The following is a 20,694-nucleotide window of genomic DNA, read 5'->3' as shown; positions in this document are numbered from 1 at the left end:
TGATGGCTATGGTTTGGTTCAGCAAATGCTCCACATTGTGGAGGGAAGCTGTCCTGAAGCTGGGATCTGCTGAACCTTGAGCAGCACGTCACCATTGGGACGTCACCATTCTGTTAGGCTGGGTGCTTTTAGGCAAGGATTTAGGATCAATGGAAAGGCTTAAAATCAATGGACCATGTGGAATGATGTTTAGATGTTCTTGGGAGGTGATGAAGAAGATGATGCCATCAGTGTGGAAGGCAAACCACACCTTGACTAGATGCCACTTCCAATAAGGATGACACAGGGTGGAAAGGGCCAAGATGATCAACTTGCCACCAATGGGTTATTTGCTTTCTCTCAGGAATGGTGCTCTGTGGAGGGCTCTGTCAGCCTTGGTGACAGAGAACTTCTGAGAATTCAATGTTCACTACAAAAGTAGCTCTAATATTTGTTACTGACAAGCACACATATATGTAAACTATGTCTTGTTGTTCAGTTGCTAAGTTGTGTCCGACTGTTTACGATCCCTGGACCGCAGCACACCAGGGTCCTCTGTCTTCCACTATCTCCCAGATTTTGCTCAAATTTATGTCCATTGATTCAGTGATGCTGTCTAGTCATCTCATCCTCTGCGGCCTCCTTCTCCTCCTGCTCTCAATCTTTTCCAGCATCAGGGTCTTTTCAGGTGAGCTGGCTCTTTACATCAGGTGGCCAAAGTATTAGAGTTTCAGCTTCATCATCAGTCCTTCCAATGAATATTCAGCATTGATTTCCTTTAAGATTGACTGGTTTGATCTCCTTACAGTCCAAGGGACTCTCAAGTCTTCTCTAGCACCATAATTCAAAAGCATCAATTCTTTGGAGCTCAGCCTTCTCTATGGTCTGACTTTCACATCCATACATGACTACTGGAAAAGCCACAGTTTTGACTATATGGAACTTTGTTGGTTAAAGTGGTCTCTGCTTTTTAATATGCTGTCTAAGCTTGTCATAGCTTTTCATCCAAGGAGCAAACATCTTTTAATTTCATGGCTGCCGTCACCGTCCACCACATACATATATATGTGTGTATATATGTGTACATACACCATGTTTCTAATTATTTCATTTTCTAAGTTAGTTTATTTTTTTTGAAAACAAGGATGCTCTCTTCTGTAACTATAGTAGGATCAACAAAATTAGGAAAATTAACGTTGAAACAAAATTATCTGAAATTTGGGACTTTAATATAGAGGGCCAGACAATATATATTTTAGCCTTCCCAGGACACAAGTGTCTGTCTCAACTACTCATTTTGCTGTCGTGTGAAAGCAGTCACAGGCTGTACACACGAGTGGGCGCGTCTGTGTGCCTGTAAAAGTTTTACTTACGGCAACGGTCGGTGGCCTGGTCTTGGCTGCAGGCTGTAGTTTGCCAACTCCTGATGTAATCCGTAGTCTACTCAGATTTCATCACTTCCCGGGATGTGCTCTGTGATACACTTTATTACAGTGCTGCATTTAGTTGTCGCGCCCCGTTAGTTTCTGACAGTTTTTCAAACGTTCTTGGTTTTGTATCAGAAAGACACAGGAAAGTGGAAGTCCCCATTCCCTTTAGTGGAGGTGCTTCAGGAGGTGGTGACCTGAGGACAGGTGCCACTGCTCTACCGTGGACAGAGCCGTGTCTCTCAGTGGATGGAACTGGGAGATATACTTATGTCCCTTCTATCCATGCACACACCCATCATCGACCATGCACTCATCCATCCAACCGTCTACCATCCATCCACCCATCTACCCACCCAACCATCTTAAAAGCCAGGAGCTTATTATGCAAGGTCTCTAGTCTAGTCCAGCACCTCAGACTCAGTCTAATAATGCTTCCTCTTTTCTAGAACTGTAACTCCTCTAACAGTGGAAAACCTGGATCCCATTATCTACATTTATTTGTTCAGTCCTAGAATACACAGAATGGAGAAGGAAATGGCAACCCACTCCAGTGTTCTTGCCTGGAGAATCCCATGGACGGAGAAGCCTGGTAGGTTGCAGTCCATGGGGTCGCACAGAGTTGGACACGACTGAAGCGACTTAGCAGCAGCAGAATACACAGAAAGTAGTTTTAGAATGATTAGACTTCACTTTTGCAACAAAGAAAACCATTAACTGGAGTTCAGTGTATGTTTAAAGTTCTTTTTGTCTTTAACCTCTGGACCTATCATCTAAATAGTATGTTCAAAATTTACTTGTTATATCCCTTACCTTCAGGGAAGTTATTTATTTGAAATACAAGAGTGGGTCACTCCTCCTCTACACGCCACCTGCCCCCAATCATCATTTATTTCTTTGAATGTGTGAAATAATGTGTTAAAATAATTCCAGAAGTGAGAACTGTATGATAGAGAACTGACCCTAATTTCCCTTTTTTCAGTCCTCTCCACCTCAGTCCTTCCCATACCCTGAAAGCAAACAACTCCATTACTTTCCTTGTTTGCTTTCTGTGTATTTCCCAGTGATGAGCAAATGTATGTGTATTTACTCGTCTCTCACACAAAATACTGCAGACTCTAGACATTTTTATGACTTTGCTTCTTTCTTTAATGACATATCTGAAAATCACTTCACCTCAGTGACTGTGATCATCCTTTATTAGAGATAGGTAGTACTCCTTCAAACGTAAATGCCATCATCTATGCATGTGTACGCAATCAGGGTGTTTCCAAACACTTTACAGTCAGAAACAGTGTTGCAATAAATAACGCAGTGTGTGTGTGTGTATTTATATTGTGGGAGTTGAAACCTCAGGGTGAATTCCTAAAAATTAGTTCCGGCAACAAAAAGCTCATCAATGCATATGCAATCCTTAGCTATTGCCAAATCCTTCTCTGTAAAAACTTCCAACGTGAATTCCCACCAGCAAAGCATGAGAACCAATTTCCCAGTTTTGCACCAGAATGCAATGCTGCACTCTTAGTTTTGTCAACTGCATGGGTTAAGTGCACTGTTCTAATTTGCATCTCATTATAAAGTTGAACATCTATCCATGTTTAAGAGCCACTTTTGTAATTTTTTTGTGAGTTGTGTGTTCATATCTTTTGTCATTTTTTTTCTTTAAATTCCCTCAATTTTTGTATTAGGAATACTACTAGCTCTTTATGTTGTAAATATTTTTTCTCAGTTCTCAGACACTGGGTTTATTTTTGGCCATGCAAATGTTTTGTTTTCCGTCAAACTGATTGTTCTTTTCTTTAATCAGAATTTTGAGCCACAGGAGCCTTTCGTTTGCCCAGGTGGAAGACGAATTCCTCCATTTTTTCTTCTAGGACTGGTGCGCTTTCATTGTTTGACATCAAGATCCCTGATCTATTCCAACTTTATTCTAATGGACTTTTGGCTTTTCCAGTGGCTAACCAATCTTCCCAGAACCATTTAGTACAAAGCCTACTTTTACCCCGGTGATCTGAGGTGCCACCTTTATCCGGTATTCATTTGGGTCTATTTCTCATCTCTCTGTTCGGTTCCCCTGGGCTGTCTGCTACTCACAAGGCACTGCCATTCCAGTGCCTTGCTGTGTTAATGAGAGAGACTCTGCACTGTTTAGATATCTGCTAGCACAGTGCTCCTCACACCGTGACTGCAGAGGACTCTCAGTTGTCCATTTTGCTTGACTGGAGTTACTTACACATTTAGAATTACATATTTCCATTGCCCGTTGGACTTAACAGCTGTAGTAGGAAAATGGTCTCCTAAAGATGTCCATACCCTAACTCCTGGGACCGTGGGAAAGAGAAATTAAGATAGCAGATAAAATGAAGGTGATGTGAGTTTGAGCAAGCTCCAGGAGTTGGTGATGGACAGGGAGGCCTGGTGTGCTGCGGTCCGTGGGGTCGCAAAGGGTCGGACACAACTGAGCGACTGAACTGAATCATCCTATTTAAAACTAGATTATCCTGGAATTCCAGGTGGGACCAATGTAACCACAGGGACCCTTCAAAATGGAAGAGGGCAGGAAAGAGGACCTGAGGGGGCAGTGTGAAGGACTCAGCCCGACACTGCTGGCCGTGAAGACACAGGAAGAGGGCCATGAGCCGGGGGAGGCAGGCAGTCTCTGGGAGCTGCCACGGGCCAAAGAGTGTCCCTAATGGCCTCTGAGGAATGCAGCCTGCTGACAGCTGAGGGTAGCACAGGAGACCAGCTCCGGTTTCTGAGCTGTGGAACCGTAAGAGGGTAAACCCTGTGGCTTTAAGCCCTCAAGTGTACGGTAATTTGCTACCACAGCAATAGGAACCTGATGCAACCTTTTCCACAAAAAACTCCACCTCTGTGTCTAATAAGGCTTCTGGGCTTCAAGTCTCCTTCCAACACTACTGAAGCTGCGCCAGGCTTCTTCTAGTGTATCATCGGTGTACCTTTCCCCCGTTTAAAAATTTAACAACACAGAAGACTGAAAGTTTCACAAGTGTCTCTTGTAATAGCAGTTATGATTTGACACTTAAAAATGCCATTCATCGTCCCCTGGCTTTACTGTTGCTTCTTTGAAGAGAAAGTCCTCCCTCCCCTGACCCTCATGCTTTTAATATTTTGTTCTCAGTTTTCGGTAGTTTTACTATGTCGTCTCTGGGTGTGATTTTTTGTATTTATCCTGTGTGGGGTTTTCTGAGCTTCTTGAATCTGTGGCTTGATTTCTCTCATCAGTTTTTGGAAATTCCTGGCCAGTGCTTCAGGTATTACCTTCCTTCTCCATCCTCTCTCGTCCTTGGCGTCCACTCACTGCCTGGTCTCTCTCTCTGCTCTGCAGCCATGTACCGAGCACTCTTTCCGGTAGGCTACCTTTTCTCTAAGTGCTTCAATCTGAATGGTTTCTGTTACTCTCCAGCTGCAGTTTTACCAACGGTTTACTCTAGTTTATACAAAGGCACCTCGCTACTCCTAGTCTTTCATGATCAAGAAGCCCAGCACAGCAAAACCTTAACTTAAAAGGTATTTAAAGTAACCATTAACATTTAACATTAACATTTAAATGTTAACAGTAGCTGAAATAGCCAGTAAAGTAGATTTTAAATGAGTGAAAACATGAGTCAGGTCACTACCACTATATGGGTCATTTCTATAATTAAGAAATTTGTACTTTAATAGAGACAATGACAAACTAGAACACATCCGCAGGAAGACAGGATAGTGACACCTCTAGAAACTACCTTCAGTAAAACAGCTGAAGAATTCAATTAAATATTTATTGAACAAATGCAGAATAAATGAACTAGGGGGTGGATTTAACCTGAAAATACAATACACAACTTCAAATGTTCAGAGGGCTGTCACACAAAAAAAGGAAAGACGTGTTCAGTATTTCTCCCATGGGCAGAACCTGACCCAAGGCATAAACATAAGCAACCTATAGGCTGCAGACCAGTTGTACAAAGTGTATCATGTAATAGCTTCTTTCCCCAACAATGCATTCCACACTGACATCTCCCTTCTTCTGAAAGGAAATATTACAGCTCCATACTTCTCACAAATGTCTTAAATAAGTCGCACTTTCATGGCAAGCCCTCCACAGCCAGCAATGGATGTACTCACGCTCTCAGAAAAAAATCTAAAGCAAACTGGTTTACCAGGGAAATGGTCTTGTTCCTCAGCTCGGTCTCGGCATTTTGTATTTGTGATTCTCAGGTGGGCAGAGGAAAAGAGCACAGTCTCCAAAGTGGGTGTGAATTACCATCCCCAGCAATGCAGACACTGCCTCTGGGGTGTCCTCCTCACACCGCAACGCACCACGGCGACTACCGACCTACGGTGCAGGCGGGAGGACACGCTGGGCGCTGCGGCAGGAACGGCACTTGACGACCACTGTTCTACAAGACGCAGGAGGGCTGTATTCACGAGTCACTAGGAAATATAAACTGCGTAATACTGCTGGACTCCAAATTGTCAAACATTACAAAACGAGAAATGTTTCAACAACCATTCAGCATGTTTTAAGGACAAAATATATATAATATACTTGATATTATATATGTATTTTATCACATACTCAGTAAAGTATGCCGAGGTGATTCATCCATCCAATAAAATTGAAAATAAAAATTTTACATTTCTCTACTTGTCAGTATTCAGGCTTCTGAAGGTGGATCTTGAACTCAGAATGGTCAGTTTTCAAGGAAAGCCACATAATCGGTGAGTCTGGCTAACTGCTGCTCGTTGGGGATGGGTGGAACAGGGGCGGGCTCTGCACGTTAGAGAGAAACACAGTCAGACACCAGGGTCACAAAGCCGTGGTCCTGCCACTGACACCCTCCAATGCCTTTTACTTATGAAGAAGGAAACTTTCTTAGATGTGCCTTGATCTTGGACATTTAAAAAAAACAAGCTAAGAAGCCTCAACTTCTATGAGTAGTTTTCCCAAACTGGGAATAGAGGCATGTTTGGTTCTGTTGTTACTCAAGTTTCCACGTGAAGGTTAGAAACACTTTTACCAGGCAACACCTCTCCCAAGAGAACACAGCTCTTCTTGGAAAGACCCCTCCCCATATGACATTAATTTAATAATCACCCAGTTCTTACCACACAGAATATTAAATGGTCAGTGAACAGAAAACCCACAGAGGATCCCTTTTTCAAAAAGCTTAGTTCTCACACGTCGGCCCGGGGCCAAGTCTGAGTCAGGGCTGGCGAGGGGCTCCATCAGGCCTGCCTGACATGACACCATGTCAGTGGGAGGGGCCCACTGCCGCGAGGGAGGCTACAGAGGGGAGCCCCCGTGCAACCTTGTGACTGGATGGAGTACTATAAATACCATGTTAGGATTTAACCCCTTTGTCTACAAGATGAGAGCTAACAAAAAGAAATACTACAAAAACAAGAGAGAAAAGTAACGAAGTACTTTTAAAATGAGCACATGAACACACTTACCTGATAAGGGAATAAACCTGTTGAAGGAAACATCCAGGGCCCCTGCAACTGAACCAAACACAGAGCCCGGTTACAGAGGCCCTGCCCAGAGCCTTCACACAGAACAGGGCATTTCCAATGCAGTGGCATCCCAGCCATTCACTTCTCAGAGAAACAGCAAGCACGCTCTACCTGATCACTCTGGTCTTTTTACTACAGCAGCGTTCTCTCACCACGTACATTGGCTGGGCCCTCGTCTGACCCCTCTCCTGCACCCTCAAAGGGCCGCGCACACGGCAGTTTGTGTACTTCCTTACCGTGGGGTCAACAACATCTGAACAATAGGAATCCAGAGCAGGTGGAACTCTGGGAGGGAGCCGATCTGAGCGTTTATGGAGATGGGCACGGAGCCCAGCTCTAAAGCCATAGCAGAAAAGGACATTCCTGGTAAGCAGCAAGGCAAGTGGCTCATTTCAGAGAGGAAGGCTCAGGGACCAGGAACTCAGATGGAGACAATGAGGACAGGCCCAATTGTTAAGGCCTGAGCAGGCCAGATAACTTAATTTTGTGAAACTTAAAGCCACTCAAAGTCTTGTTTAGGAGAAGAGTCTACATGTTTACAACATGAAGAGAAAAGGGGAATTTCTGAATATTTTAAGTATCATTTTAAAAGGCAGCAGTTTAGGTATTAAAAATAAGCAGTGAGAAATGGCCCAATAAATAAAAGGATGAGAGATTAATGTTTAGTCAAAATTAAGTTGTAATAAGGATTATAGAAACATATACATACAGGTTTTTAATGAACAAAATACATTAAAAAAATTAAAGTAAAACCAGATAATCTTTAAGATCCTTTCTACCCTAAGTGTCCATCACCCTCTATGTGTATTAAATATGAGTTACTTTCCTGCTGTTGGCATGGCAGAATTTTGTATCAAATTATTCACAGGCAACACCCGAAACCTGCAGCGGCCTCAGAGTTCAGGCTGCGCGGCGGACGAGCAGCTCCACCTACCTGGCTTCTTGGGCATGACCATCCTTGTGGTGGAGTCGGCTTGCCAGCCTTGCTCGAGGATACCTAAATCGTGTATTTAACACAGAAATGTATTTTAAAAACAGAAACTCTACTTACAAGATCCACAACATATCAATGATGTTACCTGTACGGGAGGTCCAACGTGGTAGATGAACCTGTAACGTGTATTTCACTACAGAGGTATCCTAGAGACAGCATTCTCATGGGAACTTATTTGGGAAATACCTTTCTGAAACATCCATGAAAGCCTCATTTTATTCTATCAGGCTGACATAATCACTAAAAAGTGATCAGTTTTCTATAATATATGTATTACGGTATTAACCAGATCAAACTATTAAAAAGAGACATAAGGAAGACGTCTACAGTACTCTCTCTAATCCTGACATCAGGAATAACAAAGATGACAGTGAGGATAAAAACAGCATACCGACACCACACGGAGGCTGGTCAGCAGGTACTGCGCTGGGCGCTCCTACAGGGATCATGTTATGCAGTCATCTGATAGCTCTGTAAAGCTCATCATAACTGCACAGATGCGGAAAATGAAGCTCAGAGAATCCCAGGAACTTGTCTTAGGTTGCACAGCTAGCATGGTGAAGTGGACCAGGATCACAGGAAGACAGTCGTCAAGTATGGACTTTGGGATATATTATTTATTATGGATTAATTTTAATATATTTTAATCTATAATTAATAAATTATGGATTAGTTTTAAAAGAAGAGTCAAAACACATGTCTGTGCGCCTAAGTGACAGTGTGATTTCCTCCAAGGACATCCATTAGCCTGCCATTTATGCACCTATGACTGTGGCAGGCCTTGGAGATTTATGACACGTGGTGCTTAATGGAGACACATTTCGACTGGAGAATCCAAAATGCCCAACCCCATAGAAGAATGCCGCAAGACACCTGCAGTATTAACATTCTACAGCGACCTGGCCAGGGGAGGGTAGGCTGGTCGGGACCTGAGAAATGGAAATGCAGACGCACATCTGGAAACCAGCGGGTGAGAGTGGGTGCAGACACCTCGAGGTTACTGGTAAGAAATGGTGACGAAGAACTGGGCTGAAAAGGCGTACGAGGAGGAGCCTGCCTTCACTAAGAAGGGTGAAACAACGTTTCTATGGGCCCAGATCCATTAAAACAAACCCCACCTCCATGCTGATTTTCAAAGGAAAATACATAAAGACGTTAACGAAGTTTAAGCTTAGAATTATGAATATAATGTTACCCACCCAGCACATTTAAGAGCATATGACGTGCACACCCTGAATTTTCCTCCATGTCACACACATGTTCTACCACCTGTAAAAGCTATGATGTAATCGGGGGCTCAGTGGTGGGAATGTCATCAAACACTTGAGCCTACACCTTCATCCACTGCCTCTTTCCTCCAATGACCTACAGTTCTCTCCACCTTCCTTCTCCCTCCCTCCGTTAGTCAACAGCAGCTCTAATTTTTCCTTCCTGGACATCAACTTGGAGGGCTCACCACTGTTTAGTAGAGAGTAGAAGTTGATCAAAGGTATTAGAGATAAAAGTAGAAAATATTCAGGGGTCAGACCACGGGTGCCATGATAAGAAGTAACTATACAAACAGTAAGGAGGTTCAGTACGGAAAGAGTTATTAATAGAGTTATCACATGCAACAAGGCCTCATCTCAAAGATAAAGTCACTTTTTAATCTCATAGAAATGGCAATGCATTCTTTCACAAAGCTCCTGTTTTAAGACATCTTTAAATGGTGCCTATCTTTGGTAAAAAGCACTTTACAGGTAAACACAAACCCAATATTTCTTATTCACACTCAGACGTCCAAAAAATTCTATGAATCAAAAACCTTTCTTTAACTCATGTGGTGGCAAAACTCATGTAGACCCCGAAGTCTATGCACAGTCTCCTCTCACGCCAACTGCGGGGACACGTGTGCTCTGCGGGAACTACGAGTGGGCTTGGTCACCAGGTGCTGGCTGCCTGGGAGCCGTGCGGTGTATGTCTCCTATCACCTTTTTAAACAACACACACGACCTAAATTCCAAAATGTGTCCTGTCCCAAAGGCTTCAGATAAGGGCTTGTGGACCTATGATTTACATTCCATTTTCTTTGAAAGCAGAAAGTAGGCCCCAAATACCTTTCACAGCCTCCTCCACAGGGAGTCCAACAAAGGCTGCGAAATCGTCGGCGATGATGGAGGTATAGGCTTGGGAGACCAGGGCGAAGGCTCGTCTCCGGGTTGCATCTGTCGTGGGAGTGAAGATTTGGCAGACAGTGAACCAAAAGAGCTGCCAGTTTTGAAACACACAAACTACATCCCAGCCCTTCTCCAACTTTGATAAGAAAAACTAGATCAACCTGAAGATTTCTGCATTCACAGGCACAGCTATAGGCACCTAACATGTAAGAAGGGCTCAAATATTGTTGAACCAACACACTAAATCATTCAGTTGAGTCCAACTCTGTTCCCCGTCCATGGGAGTCTCCAGGCAAGAACACTGGAGCGGGTTGCCATGCCCTCCTCCAGGGGATCTTCCAGACCCAGGGATGGAACCTGTGTCCCCTGCAGCTCCTTCATTGGCAGGTGGGGTCTTCACCACTGAACCACCAAAGAAAGTGAAAGTGAAAGCTGCTCAGCGGTGTCCAACTCTTTGTGACCCCACTGACTATACAGTCCATGGAGTTCTCCAGGCCAGAGTACTGGAGAGTGTGGCCTTTCCCTTCTCCAGGGGATCTTCCCAACCCAGAGATTGAACCCAGGTCTCCCACATTGCAGGTGGATTCTTTACCAGTTGAGCCGTAAGGGAAGCTGAACCACCAGGGAACATGCATTTCTTACACTTCCTCTGAATGAAAAACATCTCAGGTTAAAAAAAACTCAGGTGATAACAAAAATTACAAAGATGGAAAAAAGTTACTATGGCTAGGACTCCAATTCTAAGAAAATTTCATTTGTATTTGGGATGTATATTTCAAAATTTCTCTTTATTCCACTTACAAACACTGGACTGAATGGAGCAGAAGTTACCTTCTCCCATGATCAGGGGTCCTTTCTCAGCAGAGTTTCTGACACAGGATCACAGCTGGGAGCCGCTGAACAAACCTGATAACCAGAGCCCCCTTCCTAACTTTCAAGTCTGCTCTGAACTCTTGACTTGACATCATTCAAGTGCAAATCCCAAGGTGGAGCCCTGAGCCCCACAGGAAGGGGCTGTAAACAATTCCAGCAACAAAACTTCCCTAGAGACCACACACGGGCTCCCCCAGGCTTAAATTTCCACATTAAGTAATTCAGGGATGAAGCAGAGACAATAAAGGAATGGTAGAAAAAGAGCCCAGCTGGCCTGTCTTCAGCCCATCCTTCAGTGACACAAAAGCTCCTCCACGTGACTTCGACATGCTTAGGAATCATGGAGTTTACCTTCCACATTTAATAGGCAAGTGTACACATACAAGACAGCCCTGAACATAAGAAAACCCGCCCCCCACTCCTGAGACACTTACAGCCACACCAACCCCCGCAGACACCCTCTGCTCCAAGCAGCCCGCTGGTTCTGCTTGCGCCTCCTCAGCACTGTGCTCAGCCTGAGGCGCTGCGCTTGCCTCACTATGCGGTCTGAACCGCCCTCTCTTCTCTTCCTGGGTCTATCTATAAACTCCGCGCTGGAGCTCACTGCCATCTCCGCCCTTCTCTGATCTCATAGCATCACTTACTTACTTAACAGGCAATCTTTTACCACCCACAGTGGGCACTGCAGCCCTCCCCTCCACACCCCCCCCGCCCCCACCCCCGGACTTCTCTACAGGCGGGCTTTCACGTCCTTTGATCCCCAAGGTGCCCAGCACCTCTAAGGAAGGGTGTGCTGCACACAGGCTTGTGGAAGGTCTCACGGGAACCCAGGTGGGCCCGACCCCAGCCTTTGGGCTCTCCTCTTCCTTCAACATCGCTGAGAGGCGATCCTGTGGCTTCCTTTCTCCCTGAGCCTAACTGCCTCCGCAGCTTTCACTGAGCCATTATTTGCTTCTCTTCCAACTCCTTCCTTCATTCCTATTTTCAGCAAATGACCTTAAAGTGGACTTCTAACACAGCTGAGAGATAACGGAGCTTTTCTCTATTGAAAGCTACAGACATGCAACGGAAAAGAACCCAGAGCAACAATGAAAGAGGAATCACAAGTGTGCAGCAAAAGCTACGTGCACTCGATAAGCCTCCCGTATCTTACAAACATTTACTTTCAGGTTCAAGTACTCTGGTCAGATTTTCAGAGTTGAAAAAGGGAACAGAACAAGAAAAGAATGTGAATGAAAGCGAAACAGAGTGGAGAGAAGAGGAACACCCAGGGGAAGGCAGAGCAGAAGGGCAAGGCAGCAGGCGTAAAGGCTGCGTGAACCACGGCACCGGCCAGAGGCCGAGACCCTCAGGCCGCCTTCAACCCCTCAGCACAAACGAGCCTGACGTCTGCATCCTGGCCGGGCACCGGGAACCTCAGCAGTGAGATGTGCAGCCTCAGGAGGGCACGCATCACAAGCAGGAAGGTGGACTAAGTTGAGCTGGCACCTAGTATCGCTGGCAGTTCTTCCCGGGACAAAGTCTTGGGGAGACCTTGAGAGACCGCTTATTCTGTTGCTCAACGAATACTTCAGTGTGCCTATGATCTACCAGGAACTGCCAACGCCAGTGCTAGAGACAGAGGGGAAGGTGAGCCAGCTGCCCTTCGCAACCCACCTCTGCCCTTAAACCCCAGGGAGGCTGGCCACCCAGGCCTTGGCACCTGGGCTCGCTGGGTGAACGTGGCTCCGCAGGGCAGGGGATGTACTTCCTCAACCCCCTCCCTGTCTTGCTCTGGATCTGAATTTCTCAGGACATACGCAATGACGCCAAGGTTATTTCCTGTGGGAATATCCAAAGCCACCCCTCCTGCGCCAGGGCAGCCTATTCTCCTGCTTGTCACGCACACTGTGCTGCGTTACCAAGCCAAGAATGCGGTACACTTCAGAGGCGATCTTTGCCTTCTCTCCCCTGAAAAGCTGACATCCCTTGCCAGAGTGATGAGCAGTATTCAAGAATTCCTGCTCACTGACCCTCCAGAGCAGGAGAGTGGATAATGAAGGCAGGGATTAACCAGAGACACAAGGCAACAATACGAAGTGACGGTATACCAGCACATAAAAGAGGAAGCAACACGGGGGTGGGAGAATGGAGAGAGAGGGGCAGGGCAGAGTTCTGCTGTGCTACACTGCATTAACTTGTGATTAAAAAAAAAGGGTTAAAGAAAAGTTTGAGTATCTATATACTAAATTGATTAGTCATAAATTCAGAAGTGGAAGAAAGTCCATGAAAGGCTGAGGTTCACAGAGTCCATAGCAGTCTCTACTTTCAAATATGTGGGGTTTAAATCTTACTCCCTTGAACTTACTGGAATATTATAAAATTTCATTTCAGTGGGAAAAATCATTTCTTACTGATAAGCAACTTCAGTCTAGAGTTAAATTAAGAGGCAGCAAGGCCCTCAACTGCTGATACAAACTCAAGTGACATGAAATCAAAGCACGATTTTAGCAAATTTAAAAAAGAATTCTGAAAACTTCCCCAATTCACCAAGCAAAATATCTATTTTTCAAACACACTGAGTTACTCCAACACTTAAGGTCCAGTCTCATTTCTTATTCACAGAGGACACTACCTCTGAGAGCTTCCATGATTGGCTGGACGGCCTCAGACCACTGATGGGCGTTGATGGTGCTGTAGACCCCGGGGAAGTCCCTCTGCCAGATCCGCTGGCCAACTGACCAGATCCCCCCAAGTTCCGAGTTTGCCTGCAAGAAAGGTTACTGCCTTTGAGGACACTCACTCTGCACATATACCAACAACTGAAGCTTAAAACATAATGCAGCATTTAAGAGCTGTAACTGCTTCGGCCCAATCACTTTCAAAAAGGTGTTTAAACGCTCTGATTACTACTATAGAATTTATTGGCATATTTTATACTGATTTTTATTAAAAAATTAAGGCACACGAAAGTATTCCAAAAATATTTCATATAATTTAGGAATTATATAAAACACTTTTTTTAACAGATGTTTTATTTACATTTCATATATATAACATATAGAACACCTAACATCTATATATACATGTACATAAAATACATACACCTAAGGGCAAAAGTAATAGCAAAATGGCTAATGATATAGACTCTCAATCTAAGATGTCATAAAATGTAGCAGAAGGATAGCATTTCTACTAATAACACTGAAACTATGCATATAATTTATATCTTTAAGTCAATGACACTGGAGGAACATTCCAAACTTACTTAATGGAATGTGGAGGAAAAAGAGTACAAATACTAATCTGGTCTGCTGCTGAATATCAATAATGAAGAAAGGGATTTAGGTAAATTCTTGTTAATGTTTTGTGAACATACAAGAAACTCACTTCACATTTATGTGAGACACAGTGGATCATCAGAAATCAAAAATTTACTTCTTTCCATCTTGGAAGAAACTATTAAGTGAGTTCATCTACTCTCTCATGAAATACAAGAAATCTAAAATCCTAGTTACCAAAAAAAAAAAATCTTAATGCTCTGAATAACTATTATTGTTAAGAGTATTCTTGTAAATAATATTACTTGCAAAATAAATAACATTTAGAAAACTGCACAAATCAGTTAAAAATAAAATAATAAAACAAAACCCAAACTTCTATCTAAACTAAGCCGGTTGTTTGTCAGGTAAAGTGACACCTATAAAGTATGTTAGGAAACCTGATCGGAAGGAGCTGAGCACAGATTTTTACTCCATCCAAGGGAAATTAAGATTAGAGGAATCTAGATCTATTCTTTAAATTTAAAGGCAGTTTAATACCTTTCGTGAATCACATGGAAAAGAAAACAGAAACTTTGCTTTTTAAGTGAATGGCATCACTATATTGAAGCAGTAAGATATTCTGAGGAATACTTACAGATTTTATAGCAGGTGGTATTCTTTTCCAAAGATATCTTGCATTGTTCCTAATTTACATCCCCCCAAGAAAGAACAAGCAATGTTAAAAAAATCGCCTCAGTAAATAATTAAAGTTTTAGATCCCACTGCAAACACACAGAAGTATACTTTAAAATTCTCTATACAATACAAAATGAAATTTAGTTTTACATGAATTTGTCCAGGGAAAGTAAGAGTGGTTTTCCAGATAAGACATGAAATATTTTTATCAAACTAATATTCTGCCATTTTTAGTAAACTTTTTAATAATTCATATCTTAAATTGAGGCAACAATGTAAAGACTTAGATAGAACTGTCTAAACCATTCATATATAAAATAAACCAATTCATACACTTTCAAAGGCCTAGCATTCCTAACAATATGCATAGTACACAACGCTTTTCTCCTTATCATGACCTCTCCCCCTACGAGTGAGCATACAGGCACCAAAACTTCAAGGCAGCTTTTTCTTTTTTCAAAGAGTTTGGAAGCTTGAATGACAAGAAGCATATGACGAAAGCATTATAAAACAGGAAACATAATTTGTATGCTACATGAGTAATGAAAACCTCGGTTTAGTTTAAAAGGTACAAAATGAAAAGGTTTAGAAGAATTTAAAGCAAAATTTAACAGTAACCATCAGTGGGACGCAGCACTACAAGGGACTCTTTTTGCACAATTATACTTTCCCACTTTTCTTCAATGAACATGAACTAGGAATAATTACAAAACAAAACCTTTCAAGAAATGTTATACATTGATAACAAATTCCTTTTGGCTTTCTCAACTTCCCCTTTTAGTTTCTCTTAGTCTACTGATTACACGGGAAGTTAAATAAACAGAGGTCATAAAAAATACAGGTTTGATAACCAGAGGGAAAAAAAGATCAACAGATTTAAAGGAATTTATTGACACTGCAGTTTCTCATAATAAACTGGAATGTTTCTTAGAAGACATATATAAAACAGGTGTATTTTAAAACAACTCAGCCTAATGATAATTTCTGAAGTCATGATTCAATACATGAAACAAGCTCCTTGGACCCATGTTTCAGTGATACTACTTCAATGTAAGAATAATATCCTGAGGAAGACGCTTCTCTCAGCTTTAGGTAGAAGGTACTTACATGTCATTATGGAGTAGATACAAAGCTAGAAGCTGACCATACACTGGGGGTGTAGCAATTCCTCCTGGAGCCTATAAGGCCAAAAAAAACAAAGAGAAATAAACCTCATTTATTCTTTTATATTTTAAAAAGTGTTTTCTTAAGTCACCTAAAGAGTAAGCATACTTTGTAGCAGTTGTTATTATGGATGGAGAAACGGTGTAGGAAGCATCAGACACTAAACCCAGAGGATTACACTTAGCTCTTTCTTCAGCTGCGACTCCTCTGTCTGGGCCTCTGTGTATTCATATACACAAGAATATTTAAACGCAATCCCTTTCCCAATTTTCAAATTCTTACTTTGTTGTACTACTATAAGAAATGTCTCCAACAGATTCCTAAAGCAATATGATTAATTCTGCCCACGATACCAAATACATTGAATATCTAAGTAAACACATAATAAAGAGAAAAACATTAGCTGAGTTACAAAAGAGCTGAGTTACAAAAACATTCTTCTCCTCACTCAATTTCAGTTCATTCAGAAGACATCTATAAAGTGTCTACTGGAGAGCTGCTGCTTCTGGCAGCTGTCTCCTTTGGTTAATTAACTTTTTATATCAACACTATAAATGCCATTAAGTGCCTTTCCTCGAAAAAAACCTTATTACTTTAGTAGTTGCGTGATACAATGTTCACCTGTCCTTCTGAAGACAAGGGGCTTCCCTGGTGGCTCAGACTAGTAAAGAATCTGCCTGCAATGCGGACAACGACCAGGGTTCCATCCCTGGGTGGGGAAGATCCCCTGGAGGAGGGCATGACAACCCACGCCAGTATTCCTCCCCAGAGAATTCCAAGGACAGAGGAGCCTGTGGACTCCTGGGGTCAAAAGAGTCGGACACAACTGAGCGACACACACACCACACACACAGGTGCAAAAGAGTCAGACACGACTGAGGGACACACACACGAACAAAAGACTCGGACACGACTGAATGACACACACCACACACACGAGTCGTACACACTAAGCCACACACACACGAAAGACTCGGATATGACTGAGTGAAACACACAACACACACACGCAAAAGAGTCGGACACACTAAGCCACACACACAAGAGTAGGACACACACACACACACAAGAGGACACACACGACACACACACGAGTAGGACACGACTGAGCAACACACACAGATACCACACACATACGCGGACACACGAGTCGGACACGACTGAACGACACACACACACCCCCCCCACACACACGAGTCGGACTCGACTGAGAGACACACACACCACACACACACACACACACAAATGAGTCGGACACGACTGAGCGACACACACAGACACCACACACACACGCGCCGGACACGACTGAGCGACACACACACACCCCACACACACACGAGTCGGACGCGACTGAGAGACACACACACGACAAACGGCAAGCTTCCGAGCTAACGTGAGACTAAGAACGGCTTTCTGAATCAAGCAAAGGCTACAGCGGTCACACCTCCGTCTGTGCCTGTGCCTGCACTACAGTCTTAATAAACCCACATTTCTGCACCTCTCCGCACAGCGCAGAGGAAGGGCGTTTAGTCCAGCACAGAAGCGTATGGAGGGTGTGAGGGGCAAGGACGCACAGTGGTTCCGGACTCACTAGCTGAACACAAACAGCGAAAGGCTCCCGGTGAGTCTGGGGGGACCAGGCCCGGGCGCTCAGCCCAGACCCCCGGGATTCTCACGCCAGCTCCCGCGCCCTCCAGGCGCCGGCCCCGAGCCCCACGGGCCCCAGGCCCCGTTACCCTGGAGACCGAGGCCGCCCGAGGCCTCGCGACCCCACCAGGCCGACTGCTACCTCGAGCTCCTGGTTCTCGCACTGATCCAGCAACTTTTTGAAACTAAAGGAACTTTCCGCCATCACCGCCACTGGCATTTTCCAAGCCGGTCCCCCGCCGCGCCTCCTCAGCAGAACCAGGCCCCACTCTGTCCCTCGGGGCGTCGCGCCCGCGATGACGTAAAAGCCGACGGCGCCGCCGAGCGCCCCTGCGCAAGCGCCCCGTTGGTTCCGCTGCGTCATCAGACGTCGCTGCGACGGGGACGGGGTCGCCGCCGCTCTGACCCGCCCTCTCGGTGCTCTGGAGGACTGACCCGGCTTCTGGGAGCCGCGGTCCCAGCACATGGCAAAGGCTGGGCGGGAGGAGTTCTGTGCATAGTTGGGGTTTTTCCAGTGGTCGTGTATGGATGTGAGAGTTGGACTGTAAAGAAAGCTGAGCGCCGAAGGATTGATGCTTTTGAACTGTGGTGTTGGAGAATACTCTTGAGAATCCCGTGGGCTGTAAGGAGATCCAACCAGTCCATCCTAAAAGGAAATCAGTTCTGAATATTCATTGGAAGGACTGATGCTGAAGCTGAAACTCCAATACTTTGGCCACCTGATGCGAAGAACTGAGTCACTGGAAAAGACCCTGGTGCTGGGAAAGATCAAAGGCAGGAGGAAAAGGGGACGACAGAGGATTAGTTGGTTGGGTGGCATCACTGACTCCACGGACATGAGTTTGGGTAAACTCTGGGAGTTGGTGATGGACAGGGAGGCCTGGCATGCTGCAGTCCATGGGGTCGCAGAGTCGGACACGACTGAGCGACTGAGCTGAGCTGAACTGAAGACTTTTTAAAGTCTACTTTGAGACCTTGCAAACTTAAACGTTTAAACTAGCTTTTGTTTCCGCCTACACCTGCTCCTTCAGCAGCCCTCCCACAGCAGTGAAGGCGCTGTAGTTCTGCCTGCCGGGCTCCCCTCCTGCAGGCCCCCACGTTTTTGCCTCCAGGTGGAGCTTCTCTGGCTTGGACCTTCGAACCCTAAGGTGCAGTATTCTGTAGACTTACAGTCGCGCTGCTCTCCCCACGCGGCCACTGCAGCCGAAATGAGATTTTCAGAAACATGATCCGATCTCGTTATTCTTCTGAAAATGATAAAAATAACAGCAAATCCCTAAACTCCAGTGTTTGACATTGCTTGTGTTGGCTTAAAAAAAATAGCCACAACTTTAAAAATTGAGAGTTGTGTTTTCAAGTAGTCCTAAGAGAACTGCTCTAAAGAGCAGGGCAGGGAGGAGTCAGGTTATACAGAAGTCTTACAACAAAGGGTAGGTGGTCTGAACATCAAAAGATTCAGTTCAATTCAGATCAGTCGTGTTCGACTCTTTGTGACCCCATGGACTGCAGCGCACCAGGCTTCCTTGTCCATCATCAACTCCTAGAGCTTGCTCAAACTCATGTCCATTGAGTCAGTGATGGCATCCAACCATTGCATCCTCTATCATCCCCTTCTCCTCCTGCCTTTGATCTTTCCCAGCATCAGGGTCTTTTCAAATGAGTCAGTTATTCGCATCAGGTGGCCAAAGTATAGGAGCTTCAGTTTCAGCATCAGTCCTTCCAATGAATATTCAGGACTTACTTTCTTTAGGATTGACTGGTTTTGTCTCCCTGCAGTCCAAGGGACTCTCAAGAGTCTTCTCCAACACCACAGTTCAAAAATATCAATTCTTTGGCACTCAGCTTTCTTTATGGTCCAAGTCTTGTATCCATACATGACCACTGGAAAAACCATAGCTTTAACTAGTGGTCATTTGTCAGTAAAGTGATGTCTCTGCTGTTTAATATGCTGTCTAGGTTGGTCATAGCTTTGCTTCCAAGGAGCAAGCATCTTTTAATTTCATGGCTACAGTCACCACCTGCAGTGATTTTGGAGCCCAAGAAAATAAAATCTCTCACTATTTCCACTGTTTCCCCATCTATTTCCATGAAGTGATGAGGCTGCATGTCATGATCTTAGTTTTTTGAGTGCTGGGTTTCAAGCCAACTTTTTCACTCTCCTCTTTCACTTTCATCAAGAGGCTCTTCAGTTCCTCTTTGCTTTCTGCCAAAAGGGTGCTATCATCTGCATATCTGAGGTTATTGATATTTCTCCCAGGAATCATGATTCCAGCTTGTACTTCATCCAGCCTGGCATTTCGAATGATGTACTCTGAAAATAAGTTAAATAAGCAAGGTGACAATATACAGCCTTGACATCCTCCTTTCCCAATTTGGAACCAATCCATCGTTCCATATCCAGTTCTAATTGTTCCTTCTTGATCTTCATACATATTTCCCAGGAGGCAGGTAAGGTGGTCTTGTATTCCCATCTCTTGAAGAATTTTCCACAGTTTGTTGTGATCCACACAGTCAAAAGCTTTGGTGTAGTCAATAAAGCAGAAGTAGATGTTTTTCTGGAGTTCTCTTGTTTTTTTTTCTATGATCCAACAGATGTTGGCAATTTGATCTCTGGTTCCTCTGCCTTTTCTAAATCCAACTTGAACATCTGGAAGTTCATGGTTCATGTACTGTTGAAGCCTCACTTGGAGAATTTTGAGCATGACTTTGCTGGTGTGTGAGATAAGTGTAATTGTGCACTAGTTTGAACATTCTTTGGCATTGCCCATCTTTGGGATTGGAATGAAAACTGACCTTTTCCAGTCCTATGGCCACTGCTGAGTTTCCCAAATTTGCTGGCCTACTGAGTACAGCACTTTAACAGCATCATCTTTTAGGACTTGAAATAGCTCAGCTGGAATTGCATCACCTCCACTAGTTTTGTTCATAGTGATGCTTTCTAAGGCCCACCTGACTTCAAATTCCAAGATATCTGGCTCTAGGTGAGTGATCAC

General features: G+C 44.1%; 1 protein-coding gene across 1 annotated transcript; it reads right to left on the bottom strand.

Annotated features, from left to right (window-relative positions):
* Positions 1 to 5,177: 5,177 nt before the first annotated feature.
* COPS8 (COP9 signalosome subunit 8) lies at positions 5,178 to 17,999 on the bottom strand. Its single transcript, XM_070368545.1, has 8 exons — positions 17,844 to 17,999; positions 15,998 to 16,068; positions 14,850 to 14,898; positions 13,567 to 13,699; positions 10,020 to 10,127; positions 7,864 to 7,926; positions 6,870 to 6,917; positions 5,178 to 6,186 (listed from the first exon to the last, which is right to left on the bottom strand). The coding sequence occupies exons 1-8, from the start codon at positions 17,919 to 17,921 to the stop codon at positions 6,107 to 6,109; spliced, it is 630 nt and encodes a 209-aa protein (XP_070224646.1). The 5' UTR covers positions 17,922 to 17,999; the 3' UTR covers positions 5,178 to 6,106.
* Positions 18,000 to 20,694: the final 2,695 nt, after the last annotated feature.

Source organism: Bos mutus, chromosome 3, assembly GCF_027580195.1.
Source record: "Bos mutus isolate GX-2022 chromosome 3, NWIPB_WYAK_1.1, whole genome shotgun sequence".
NCBI classification, from domain to species: Eukaryota; Metazoa; Chordata; class Mammalia; order Artiodactyla; family Bovidae; genus Bos; species Bos mutus.
The sequence above is the reverse complement of the archived record's forward strand: the minus strand, read 5'-3'. Positions and strand labels throughout refer to the sequence as shown.